This window comes from Corylus avellana, chromosome 1 (assembly GCF_965113065.1).
Source record: "Corylus avellana chromosome 1, dhCorAvel1.hap1.2, whole genome shotgun sequence".
Taxonomy (NCBI): Eukaryota; Viridiplantae; Streptophyta; class Magnoliopsida; order Fagales; family Betulaceae; genus Corylus; species Corylus avellana.
Window position 1 is genome coordinate 11,183,812 of NC_142490.1, and position 12,708 is coordinate 11,196,519.

General features: G+C 34.4%; 2 protein-coding genes across 2 annotated transcripts; both read left to right on the forward strand.

Annotated features, from left to right (window-relative positions):
• Positions 1–2,167: 2,167 nt before the first annotated feature.
• Positions 2,168–6,199, forward strand: LOC132171073 (Pentatricopeptide repeat (PPR) superfamily protein). The gene is made up of 2 exons (XM_059582289.2): positions 2,168–2,496; positions 4,873–6,199. Exons 1-2 carry the CDS (start codon positions 2,212–2,214, stop codon positions 6,127–6,129), a joined length of 1,542 nt encoding a protein of 513 aa, XP_059438272.2. The 5' UTR covers positions 2,168–2,211; the 3' UTR covers positions 6,130–6,199.
• A 1,805-nt stretch (positions 6,200–8,004) lies between these two features.
• Positions 8,005–11,299, forward strand: LOC132169069 (uncharacterized). The gene is made up of 5 exons (XM_059580157.2): positions 8,005–8,097; positions 8,447–8,518; positions 8,622–8,802; positions 10,960–11,049; positions 11,160–11,299. The coding sequence occupies exons 1-5, from the start codon at positions 8,005–8,007 to the stop codon at positions 11,297–11,299; spliced, it is 576 nt and encodes a 191-aa protein (XP_059436140.1).
• Positions 11,300–12,708: the final 1,409 nt, after the last annotated feature.

The window sequence follows — 12,708 nt, forward strand, 5'->3', positions numbered from 1 at the left end:
AATACTATATGTGATCACTCAATGCATTGAGAATTTTGAATGCAATAAAGGTCTCTTTCCTAAATGTATTAAAGGCACCTTTACTTAACATCTAAGTTCACAATTGTCTCAATATCATAAGAAGTCTAGGGGTGACAATCATTCCCTTTTGACAATGTTTATAAGGAATGACTACTCATGTGGTTTGTTTAGTGCATTAAGTCCCTATGCTTTCGCACCAACACTTCAACTTGAAGTCTTTACTTCTCTCAATCAAGAATAATATGAATACACCTGTCAATGTGAAAAGGCAAAGAATAAGTATGTGAAAAGATGAAAATATGTGAATAATGATACAAAAACATGTTAATATGTAGAGTGCATATTCTATGCGGTCATGGCACAAAGGAATGAGTTTGTGCCACCAATCAGGAAATGATACCTAAGCCCATCATATCAAACTTAAGTTTAAAAAAAAAAAAAAAAAAACCTACTCTTGATTATTTCAAATAAAAAATTAAAAAGTTAATTAAAAAAAAAATTAAAAAAAAATTAGAAGGGGTGGCTGCCAAGTGGGGGGGTGGGGGTGGCCACTCCCACCAGTATTGGGGTGGCGCGCAGCCACCCCCCATGGCCTAGGGGTGGCCACGCGGCCACTCTCACTAGATTTGGGAGTGGGACAAGAATGTCTGTCAACCGGTCTGCAAGCCCTGCTTCGCTCCTCAGCCCGCCGATCTCTCGCGAACCACTAGAACTCGCACCGGATTCGGCATCCATCGATGACGAGTCGTCAAAGTCCTTGCCGTAGTATCAATTCATGTGATCAAGATCCTCGATGTCATCGTTACCAATTGAATCTTGGTTTCTAGGGTTTGTCATAACAAATATCCAAAAATTTCCCTTAAAAAAAAAAAAAAAGCGCACAAATTGAAACTCTTAGCTTCAAAATCTTCAAATTTGAATAAGACCACTCACACAGAATCTAATCTCCAGGAAATCGATCGCTATGAGGTGTGTGAAAGGGATTTAGATATAGAGAGAGAAATTTCTCCCAAACAAAATTGTTGGTGCAAAAATGGACAAGATAAAGAGACCAGCCTTGGGGGTGGTTCGGCCTCCCCTAGACCAGCCTTGGGGGTGGTTCGGCCTCCCCTAGACCGGCATTGGGAGTGGCTCAGCCACCCCCAATGGCCAAAATGGGAGTGGCCGACCACCCCCATTGGCCAAGATGGGGTGACTGGCCACCCTATAGAATTTTCAACTTTTTCCTTCTTTTTTTAGGTTTATTATTATTATTATTAATTATTTTTAATTTTTATGACATGTGGCATATTTTTAGAGTGCCACATGGCAGATGAAGTGGAATTCCGTTAATTGGGACTGACGAAAACTAACGAGGTATTGATTTTGTATTTTCTCATAAGTGAGGTATCACATTTGGCTGTATTGAAAACATAGGGGGAAAAAAATAAAAATGTGTAAACTGAAGTACTATTAAAGTAGTTAACCCTAAAATTAATTTTGATACTGTTATACGTGACTATTTCTCTATGCAAGTGGCAGTTTGCCGTAACTCGGAAGGGCACATCATTAGTATGGTTTCTACTTTCTAAAGTCAACAACCCACGCCGACCCAATTATGGTGAAGCTCTTGCTGCTCATCTAGCTATCTCTGGCCTCCTCTTTTATTTAACCTTGATCGCTTTATTATTGAATGAGACTCTCAGGTTGTCATACTAGCTCTTCAGCACCTTGATATTTCTTAAAATTGGTGTATCTCCTCAATAATCTCTGATTCTTTTGACTCTATTCCTACTCATTCTTATTGGAAAGTAAGAGAAGTCAATAGAAGTGTAAACTTCTGTACTCACTCTGTGGCTTATTGGGCCGTAACCAGTTCCTTTTTTGACAGCATTTTCATTTCTCCTCGTCTCCCTCATTCTCTTCCTACTGTTACTAGAAAAAGAAAAAGAAAAAGAAAAAAAAAAAAAAATTGCAAACACTCGTACATATATTACTAATTAATTGTTGTGGTTCAATCAGTAGACGCATTAGCCCTAGCCCAAGCCCAAATAAAGGCCAGGGCAAGCCTTAAAGATAAATGGGCCTACCCACCCTCACTCGACCTACTTTGCACTACTACCTACACCATGCCCAGTTACCCACAACGCAAGCTCAAACTAAAGTAAAAGGTTCCACCGAGACGTCAGAGTGGTGCTACTTTCATAAAGCATGTTGCTCCGCTCCATCAGCGCTTCCATTGGCCGCGCTCGCCGCTTCTCGGCGGCTGCGGAGGTGGAGAAGGCAATGACGACAGGTGGCGGAGCCACCAATAACTCAGGCGGCGGCGGAAGAGACACGCTGGGCCGGAGGCTTATGAGCCTGGCGTACTCAAAACGCAGCGCCGTCATTGCCATTCGTAAATGGATGGAAGAGGGCCGCACGGTCCGCAAGTACGAGCTCAATCGCATCGTCCGCGAGCTCCGCAAGCTCAAGCGCTACAAACACGCCCTCGAGGTCTTTTTCTTGCTTTTTTAAGTTTATGCTTTTCTTTTCATTCTCTTTATTTTTTATTTTTTATTTTAATTTTTTTGATATTCTTATACTCGCGTTTGGCTTTGTAGTGGGCTAGTGATTATGGTTGTTGTTGTTAGAAATAGAGTTGGGGTTTTAGAATTATGGGTTTTGAGGATTTCTAAATGGGGTTCTGGTTAAAAGTTTGAGAAGTTGTACGTTGCGAGTTCTTTTGTTAGAGATAGAGTTGGGGGTTTTGGAAATGATGGGTTTTGGGGATTTCTATATTAGGTTATGGTTAAAGGTTTGAATTTGAAGTTGTTTTATTAGAGATAGAGTTGGGGGTTTTGGAAATGATGGGTTTTGGGGATTTCTGTATTGGGTTATGGTTAAAGTTTTGAATCTGAAGTTGTATGTTGCGAGTTATTTTGGTATCTTGCCAGCTTGATGGTTAGTATCAATGTGGCAATTCGTTTTTGGTGAGGGGTTGAGTTTTTCTTGTTGGTCATTTGTATGGGATAATTTAGTTACGTGTTTGATAGCGGGCAGGTTTTGGTTTACAGTTTGAAGGGTTGGATTTAGTGTTAAGTCACAATTTTTGGAATTTTCTGCTGAACAAGAATGATATTATGAAATGGGAATGCAGGTTTCCACTGTCCAGCTTTATGGTTGGTGGGAGTTGTAGAGAAGAAGAGGTAGGGTGTTTAGGGAGAAAGAAAGATGAAGTGAGCCTTATGTGGTTATGTCATTTGTGCAAAAGGTTTGAAATTTACATTCTAGGTTCTATTATCCTTTATAGTTCTTGCTCCAGTTCCTTTTATGGTTAGGATTGAGAAAATTATGCGGAAATGAAATGCAAAATATGTAAACCGCTTAGCATGTGCACTGGGATAGTGAGATGTGTAATACTTGTTCGTCGAAGGTAAATGAGCTTATAAAGATGCTAATGGGGTTTGAAAGTGAGAGAGTAGGTAGGTTTTTGAAAGTCTAGTTCCTGGGAAAGAAAGTTAGGATGTAAAATAAGAAACCATAATTGTATCAGAGATTTCTAGAGTTGGAAGACAAAACCCTCCTTTGTGCACACTCTTGAAACTGTTGTGTGGATTATGATCACAACTTTTTAGAGCTTAGCAATGAGTACTTAGCGCACATATGCATATGTAACACACCGGTTCTATATTGACAAGATGAAGGTTTATAAAGACATTCATGGGTGCTAAGTTTCATTCTATATTGCTTACTTATTAGGTGAAATTAGGTTTCATAAGTGATTATATGGAAACTCTAAATTGACTAATCATTTTGGGGTGATAGCGCATATGTGACTATCGCTTTTCTCTTAGTTGTTGAAAATGGTATTAGAGCTATCAATTAATGACGTTTGGTACTATCAACATTGCATGATGTGGCTCTAACAAGGATGTCAAGGGTTTAAAGGGGGGAATTTGTAATACACCGGTCCCATATTGGGAAGATGAGTACTAACCCACATAGAGTGGATAGTTTATGAAGACACTCATGGATGTTAAGTTTCACATTACTTACTTATTAGGTTAAGCTTTATAAGTGATTATAGGAAAGTTCCAAATTGACTAGTCATTTTATTTGTGTGTGTTTGTTTTCAAATATTGTACTTGTTTCTACTTTTTCTAAGTTTCTAGATTTACGGTCTTCTTTCTCTATGGATTATGGGTTCTCTTGTATACTTCCTACGTATATGGGTTGCGTCCTTCTGCGCGTTGTTTGAATATACATTATTTATCAACAAAAAAAAAAAGTAACCATTGTAGATACATTGCGATCAAGCCAATGTATCCAATTATGAATAATCCAATTTTGTAATAAATTATTTTATCATGAAGTGGAATATTTATACTATTTGTTATAACCATATCTACAATCTTATATATATACATATATGTACGTGTGTATGTTTCAAGTATTTATGTGATTTACAAGTAACCATTGTAGATACATTGAGAGCAAGCCAATGTATCCAATTTTGAGTTTATATATATATATATATATATATATGACTTTCATTATACACATATACACACATATCTATATCAAGATTCACAATTACAAGAATTCAAGCTATATTTATCACATTTGAAAGAAAATTCCCATGCATTTTTTTTTTAAAAAAAAAAATTAAAAACCACACTATAAAAAATGATAATAATAAAATTATACAAATTTATACGAACTGAGTCGAGTTTATACGAGTTTGACTCATTTAATATTCCTAAATTTTTGTTTAAGCTCAATTTGTTACATGCCGGCTCAATCTGATTGTGAATGGTTCAATTCATTTACCGTCATAGTTGTGTCCTTCACAATTGGGAAGTTACAATCTTGATTTGATTGTTTATGCAGGTATGTGAATGGATGAGATTACAGCAAGATATCAAACTGCTACCAGGTGACTATGCTGTCCACTTGGACTTGATTGCAAAAGTTCGTGGTCTAAATAGTGCAGAAAAGTTCTTTGAGGATCTTCCTGATCGGATGACAGACCACCCCACCTATTCGGCTCTTCTCCATGTCTATGTCCAAAACAAATTGTCTGCCAAAGCTGAGGCTCTAATGGAGAAAATGTCAGAATGTGGTTTCTTGAAGAGTTCCTTTCCTTACAACCACATGCTTTCTCTGTATATCTCAAATGGGCAGCTAGAGAAGGTTCCTGGAGTGATTCAGGAGCTCAAGAAGAACACCACACCAGATGTTGTTACCTACAATTTATGGTTAACCGTCTGTGCTTCCCAAAATGATGTTGAAACTGCAGAACAAATTTTCCTTGAGCTAAAGAAGGCAAAAATAGATCCGGATTGGGTTACGTATAGTACACTAACCAACTTGTATATTAAAAAGGCACTCCACGAAAAAGCGTCGCATACTTTGAAAGAGATGGAGAAGAAGGCTTCTCGGAAAAATCGAGTTGCATATTCTTCTCTCCTTAGTTTGCATACAAATATTGGGGACAAGGATGGAGTTTTTCGAATCTGGAAAAAGATGAAATCGTGCTTTCGCAAAATGAACGATGCTGAATACACTTGCATGTTATCCTCACTTGTGAAACTTGGGGAGTTCGAAGAAGCTGAGAAACTCTATAGTGAGTGGGAGTCAGTTTCTGGGACTGGTGATGCTAGGGTTTCAAACATACTTCTTGCAGCTTACATCAACCGAGACCAGATGGGAATGGCTGAAAACTTTTACAATCGAATGGTAGAAAAAGGCAGTACTGCTTGTTACACTACTTGGGAGCTTCTTACATGGGGTTATCTGAAAAAGAAGCAGATGGACAAGGTTTTACATTATTTCACCAAAGCTGTTGGTAGTGTGAAAAAATGGGATCCTCATGAAAGGTTGGTCAGAGAAATGTTTAAGAAGCTTGGGGAGCAAGGCAACGTTGAAGGGGCAGAGCAATTATTGGTCATTTTACGAAATGCTGGCCATTTGAGCACTGAGGTATATAACTGCCTGCTACAAGCTTACGCAAAAGCTGGTAAGATGCCACTTATAGTAGCAGAACGCATGGCAAAGGACAATGTTCAGTTGAATGGGGAGACTCATAAGCTCATAAAATTAACTAGTAAAATGTGTATCAGTGAAGTTTCTAGCACCTGTTCTTAGCTGGAATTCAATGGAAGAATTCATATTTTGCTAAAGATTTATTATTAAAGGTTAATCTTATGTATCAATGTGATCTTTTATGTTGTCAATGAATGAAAAATTTTGCAACCATTCAAAACTATAATGGACTTGGTTTAGGTGCTGTAAAAAAAAATTAAATCACGTATGCCTGATTAGTATTAGTCATCTTGGATTTTTATTGATGCTCTAGTGGGGCTGGGTCAGACTATGGCTCAGTCGGACTTGAGGGAGCGCATGCGGTTCTTACTGTCTAAATATAGCTCTTAGTGGGTAGGTGCTACTATGGTCATGCCCAGATAAAATAGTCACAATTGGTCTCTTCGACCTACTTTTTCGCTAAAAAATAAATAAAAACTAGAGATTTTATCAAACAATTTGATGATAAGAGATGTGGACCGGAGGAACGAATAAAGTAAAGTAAACATGGATTAGTTTCAATTTAAATAAAGAAGCTAAAATGATCCAATACGCTAGAGACAGATCTTCAACTCAAATGATCCATTCTAGTTAAACTGCTAGAGGACCCACTTTCCCAAACCAAACATTTCAAAGATTTTGGGAGGGTTGGTGTGGTGGGTAAGAAGCCAGCGCCACTAGCCGCTGCATACACAAATAAATCATATATAAATAAATAAATATATATATCATGACCAGAATCTCGACTTAAATGGTCCAACTCCAAAAGAAAATTAAACAAATTAAAATGACATAAACAAGAGGGGTTATGGAGCTAGCAGCTAGCAGATCATCGTTACGTGAGGAAAATATAACTGCAACAACCAAAGAGAAAGGGGTTTACCCAACCCAACCCAACCCAACCCACGTCCTGTTGACTTAGATCTCCCAAATGACACAAATCTCCTTTATATTGTAGTATCATATTCAGAAAAGCAGAAATAGTTTAGAATGGAGTAAATTAACTTAACCGCTAAATTTCGACATGGCCGGGCTCCATTTGAAATGCTTCAAGTTGATATATGCATGCCACACACTAGTTTTTTAATTTGTATAATGATTTTTAATTTTTTCTAATGTCTAGGATGTCAATACTTGGAGCCAAACACAGTGCAATAAATAATAATGCATATTTGAAGAAATGTGAAGAAATACAAAGCGGAAAAAAGGGCCACCCACCACTTCCATTGAAAATATTCCTTCTTTTTTGTCATTTTAGGGTTGAATTTTCAGTTGCTGGCCATGACTGATGAGCCAATTTGCAGTTGTTAATTTGCCTACCAAAAAACATGAATATGCAGGCACCTTAGAGGTGTCAATTCGTGTTTGCGTGTCGGGTTCGGATTGTGTCGACACATGTGTATAAGAACATATAGGTTAACTATAACTCGACTCATTTAATTAAAATGATCAAACATCTCAACTTTAACTTTCTAATTTTATTGAGTTCGTGAATGATCATATCAAAAATCATCTGTCATTATATCGCGTATCGAGCTCAAATCATGTTCAAGCATGAATATATATAAGACTATACACGTCAATCTTAATCCAACATATTTAATTAAACGGGGCAAACTCTTTAACCCTAATTCTTTAATATCATGTTGGGTTTATATTAGATTCATAGATAGTGTAAAAAATTGTCAATCCTAACCGATCTAGCATGAGTGAGGAGACGCGCTAGAGAGACGACGTCGTTGGTATATGTCCCACGCATGCAAAGCCCATATCTACTCCCCCCCACTATTTCTTCAAAGTAATTAAATATATCTTATAGTTATGTTGCAGGTTTGAAGTTGGAGCTTTAAAAACCCCCCCTCTCTCTCTCTCTTTCCAAACCAGAAAGGAACTGAAACAAAACCTGTCTAACTTACTTTCTCTGTGTCTCTGTCTCTCATGGCTGCTGAGAATGTGGAGGTTTGTTTTGAAGAAGGAAAGTTGCGGTTACCTTCACATGTTCTAGATGAGGATTGTGCCATAAACACAAAGGTATAATTACTATAAATAGTTAGTTCGTATGTTTTGTTGGTATTGATAAATGAAGTTGATGACCTTTTCTATTATGTGCTGTGCTTGGACTCTTTTCCTTCACTCCCCAAGAATCTCACAAGAAAACATATACGTTTGTTTGTTCCTTTTGTTATTGTAGATTTAATTATGGTTAATTACATCAACTTCACTGCTGTATTCTTTCAAAAACAAAACTCCACTGCTAGCTGCATATATATATATATATATATATATATATATATACTCATGAAAAAATAAATAAATTAAAAGCTTCATTGCTGTATAGGTTGAGTGCTTAATTTGTTGATTCAAAAATTTATTTTCTTAGGCAAATATGAGGCAACGACAACCTCAACAACAGCATTATCGTCTCAAATCTCCTGCAGAGACACTTCCACAGGTATTCTGTCTTCCTAGGATTGTGCTTATCCTTTTGGTGTTTGAAATATTAATTGATATGCTTAATTAGATAGCTATAATGTTTAACGGAAGTTTGTCATCAGCATTTGAAATATAGCATAAGATCACCACATCATAGACCAAAACTTGGACCCAAAGAGGAATGTCGTGGAGGAGGATTTGGAATGCAAGCTTTCTTCCTGGAGCAAGACAGAAAATCGTGTGGTACTGGTGTTTTTCTTCCACGAAGGGCAGACGCCAACTCCCAACCAAGAAAGAAGCCAGGTACAATGTTACGTGTATGTCAAAAGGGTTGTCTACCCAAAAAAAAACAAAGAGTTGTGTTATGAAAATAGAATTTTAAGTGGAACAGATATTAATATTAGAATATATAATATGATAGGATTTTTTTTTTGATTTTTTTTTTTGATTTTTTTAATGTTAGAATATATGATAAGATAACTTTATAGGAGGATTACTTTTTTCAGAGGATTGATTGTAGTCATACTGATTGTAATCATACAGATTATTTTTTATTTTCTTCTTTACTGATTGTAATATTTTCTATTTAAGTATGATGAAATAATGAAAATGTATGCAGAAAATTTGAAAAACATTGTATTAGAAAATGTGTAGGTTTCTTTAACAAATTAAAATGGTGTAGGTTTCTCAAAATCTAATAATTTATTTCGTTGCGTGTTGGTAAAATCAGTCACGTACATAACAAGTTGTACGTTTACATGTGTAGTATAGAATCTCTTGAAATGTGTTTGTGGGCGTTTTTGTCAAATTATCAGTTTGATTGCCAAACTAGTTGGCCGGTGGAACCATAGTTGATTAGTTGACCATAATCTTAGAACCATCAAAATAATAGTATGTTTGAATATGGCGTAAAAAAAGATTTAGAATTATTTCCAATTATATTTGTTTAAGTGAATAAAAGAATCTCAATAATATTTTAATAGAGAAGTATTTTCTAATTTATTCCAAATGATGCCTTATACATGAAATACACAAGTTCTGTATTTATAGGCTAGGTTAGAGACCTTCAATTAAAACATTTCCTTAATTATTTCTTCATTAAGGAACAAAAATAAATTTTAGGGAAAATTTTACAAAAACCATTTGAACTTCCACACGTAATGAAAGTATCCAAAAGTTCAAAAACTTTCAATTACCCCATTTCGTTATGATTTTCCGTTAATTTTTCTCAAAGTACCAAAAATACTCATATATATAAAAGATTCAAGTGTTTATTTATTTTTAATAAAAAAAACATCTTTGCAATTTTTTTTTTAGAAAAGGGGTATTTTGGGCATTTTGACAAAAATCCTAACGGAATTGGGCAATTGAAAGTTTAATACCCTTAATTGAAAGTTTTTAAACTTTAAGGGATAGTGTCAAAACGAGTAGAAGTTCAAGAAAATTTTCTAAAGTTTTTCCTAAATTCTAAGAATGATTTCACAAATAATTTTTAATAGAGAAAAATGTAAAAAATCCTCATGAACTAACAACCGTTTTTGAAATAGCTCCATAACGTTTAAAGTGTGCTAAAATGATACATTAAACTACCAAAGTGTGTAAAAAATGACACTTTTTATTATATTCTTATAATACCCTTATTCTCTTAAAAATTGAAATAAAAAAATTAATAAAATAAAAACTAACAAATTAATTTTAAAAAAATAAAAAAATTAATATTTTAGTTTAATATATTTCTAATTTTTTATTAAGAGTGAAATGTATAGCTATTTTATTGACGTTGATATGACATCTAACAAAATTTGACAAATATTTTAACGAAATTTGACTTTAGAGACTATTTTTTTTTTTTTTTTTTGGCATATCCTAATGACCTCTGAGTTTACTTTCATACGATATAGAACAATTTATAATTTAAGCCAACCACATGGTTTGATTTTTCATTTATCCATATTTTTCACACCACACGAACGATTTGTAATTTAGGTTAACTACAATGACTAATTTATTATTTATCAATTGTTTTTCCTTTTTAATATAAAGTACTCAACACCTTAGTTTGCGTCTAATTACTCCGTACGTGACATGTGAGCCACACTTATATAATTACAGGATTTATAACACGTAATTGAATTAAGGTATTCATAATTACAAGCATTTATGAAATTATAATTATAAATGAGAAACCATTTATGAAAGATTATAATTATGAATGAGATTAAGATATTGTCAATATTATGAATATTATATGGAACATTGTCCTCAAGAGGTAGCTCAATCGGCTAGGACCACACTTAATGAAGTGGAGGTCACTAATTCGAATCTCCCTTCCCCCTTCTTGTGTGGACATGTCAAAAAAAAAAAAAAAACAAAAAAAAAAAAGAATATTATATGGAACATTAAATTACAAGCCCCATTTATGAAAGATTAATAATATGCTATATATGACTGTACGTGCAGCCTGCTCTCCGGTTCTCCTCCCTTCTCGTGTCGTTCAAGCTCTCAACCTCAACGTGCATGCATTAGGCTTGCATCTATCACCCAAGAAAGGTTCTAAATTCTATTATCTTTTAATTGGTATCCCATTTTATATAACTTTTTCAATATTCTATATATATTAGTTGGTTTATATCACTAACACCAACTATATTTGTTTTCAGATACCCAAGCAGGTAAACCAGAAACTAGAGAATATTGTAATTCAAACATAAATAAGAATGGCACACAATATTGCTGCGTTATATCGCAGAATCGAAATTCTTCGCAGATGATATATCTTCCAAAGGAATGGACTTACTAGCTCCAAGTTGACTTTTCCTTCTCTCCTCCTGTAATCCTTTCTTTTCTTATTCAATTAGAAGGAAAAAAAAAAAAAAAGGACTTTTTGTTGTAAAAAATCCATAAAGCTAAAGCTAAGACTAGGATTTTGGTACTGTTAATTGTATAATTTGATTGTGTAATGCACAATATAATTAATAATAATAGCATAAGTCTCGATCCTTTTGTGCTAGATTAAAAAACACTCGTATAATTACAATGAAATAATATCAAAATAACATTTCCCTTAATTTCTTATGAATAATTCCCACTAGATGTGTAGAGATATTAAGTTCCAAGAATGAAGTATAAATTACAATGTATATATATATAAGCCGAATCTTTTAGAGGAGAGTCTAAAACCGCAACATGTGGCATTTCATTCTACTGACAAGTGTCTCTCTTTATTGTTAAATGTGACTTTAGTTTTTTTTTTGTTTCACCCTCTTTAAACGCGGCCTCTCGTAAATAGCTGTTTTTGTGATTTTGATTGTAACGCTTTTAAACACTGCCCTTAGCAAATAATCGTTTCTAAATGTGTTTTGGATTTTAGATATTTGGTTTACACTCATCCTATGCAAATTAACTATTTGAAAATTGAGAAATGCTATTTTTCCATCTCCATTTATACATATATTTTTTCATATTCACTACTGGATATGTAGGAATCCAATGGTGGATTTAAAAAGTGATGGATGAGAGATTGAGAAATAACATGTCTCTTGGAAAAATTTTATTGACTATCTTTGTATACAAAGTTGTTGCAAGGCTCACTCTTCATCAACAATGTTTCAACTTCATCTCTTCCTTTATATTATAATCTCATTCTTTGTATATGCAGTTGTTGCATATGCAAGATCTGGTCCAACACTGCCTTCTCTGTTTTGAGATTTTTGTTTTTGGATTTCAAGTTTCTATGTGGGTATGGTTTGGCCAAATTTTTGAAAGAAAATCTTCACAAAAAATAATTACGGATTCAATTATTTTGAAGTGTAGTGTTTTATGATGTTAGAGCATAAAACCATTCCTTGCAGCTTCACCAAAATCATTTTTTGGTTATTTTGGTGAGGCAATTTGGCAAAAGTAACTAAAATCTCTCATTTTCAGCCTCATCATTTTAACCAAAAATAAATGGTGAGTGAACAGTACTCACTATCTTAGTGAGTACTATTCACTCACCAAATGAATAAGAAATAATATAAATTTTCTCTATCATTCCATATTCTTTGAAAAAGTGTGTATATATATATATATATATATATATATATATAAAGAAGTATTTGAAAAATAATATTTTAATAGAATAATGAAAGTTGATAGTTAAAAGAGAACGTTTTGGGCCTTTTGTGCCACCAATTAAAAGGTGACACCTAAGCCAATCTTACCAGACTT

Excerpts from the sequence above, each read along its gene's own strand:
- LOC132171073 (XM_059582289.2), top strand. The coding sequence starts at position 2,212 with ATGTTGCTCCGCTCCATCAGCGCTTCCATTGGCCGCGCTCGCCGCTTC. Across the intron at positions 2,497-4,872 it reads GCTACAAACACGCCCTCGAG|GTATGTGAATGGATGAGATT; the intron begins GTCTTTTTCTTG and ends TTGTTTATGCAG.
- LOC132169069 (XM_059580157.2), top strand. The coding sequence starts at position 8,005 with ATGGCTGCTGAGAATGTGGAGGTTTGTTTTGAAGAAGGAAAGTTGCGG. Across the intron at positions 8,803-10,959 it reads CCAACCAAGAAAGAAGCCAG|CCTGCTCTCCGGTTCTCCTC; the intron begins GTACAATGTTAC and ends CTGTACGTGCAG. Across the intron at positions 11,050-11,159 it reads GCATCTATCACCCAAGAAAG|ATACCCAAGCAGGTAAACCA; the intron begins GTTCTAAATTCT and ends ATTTGTTTTCAG.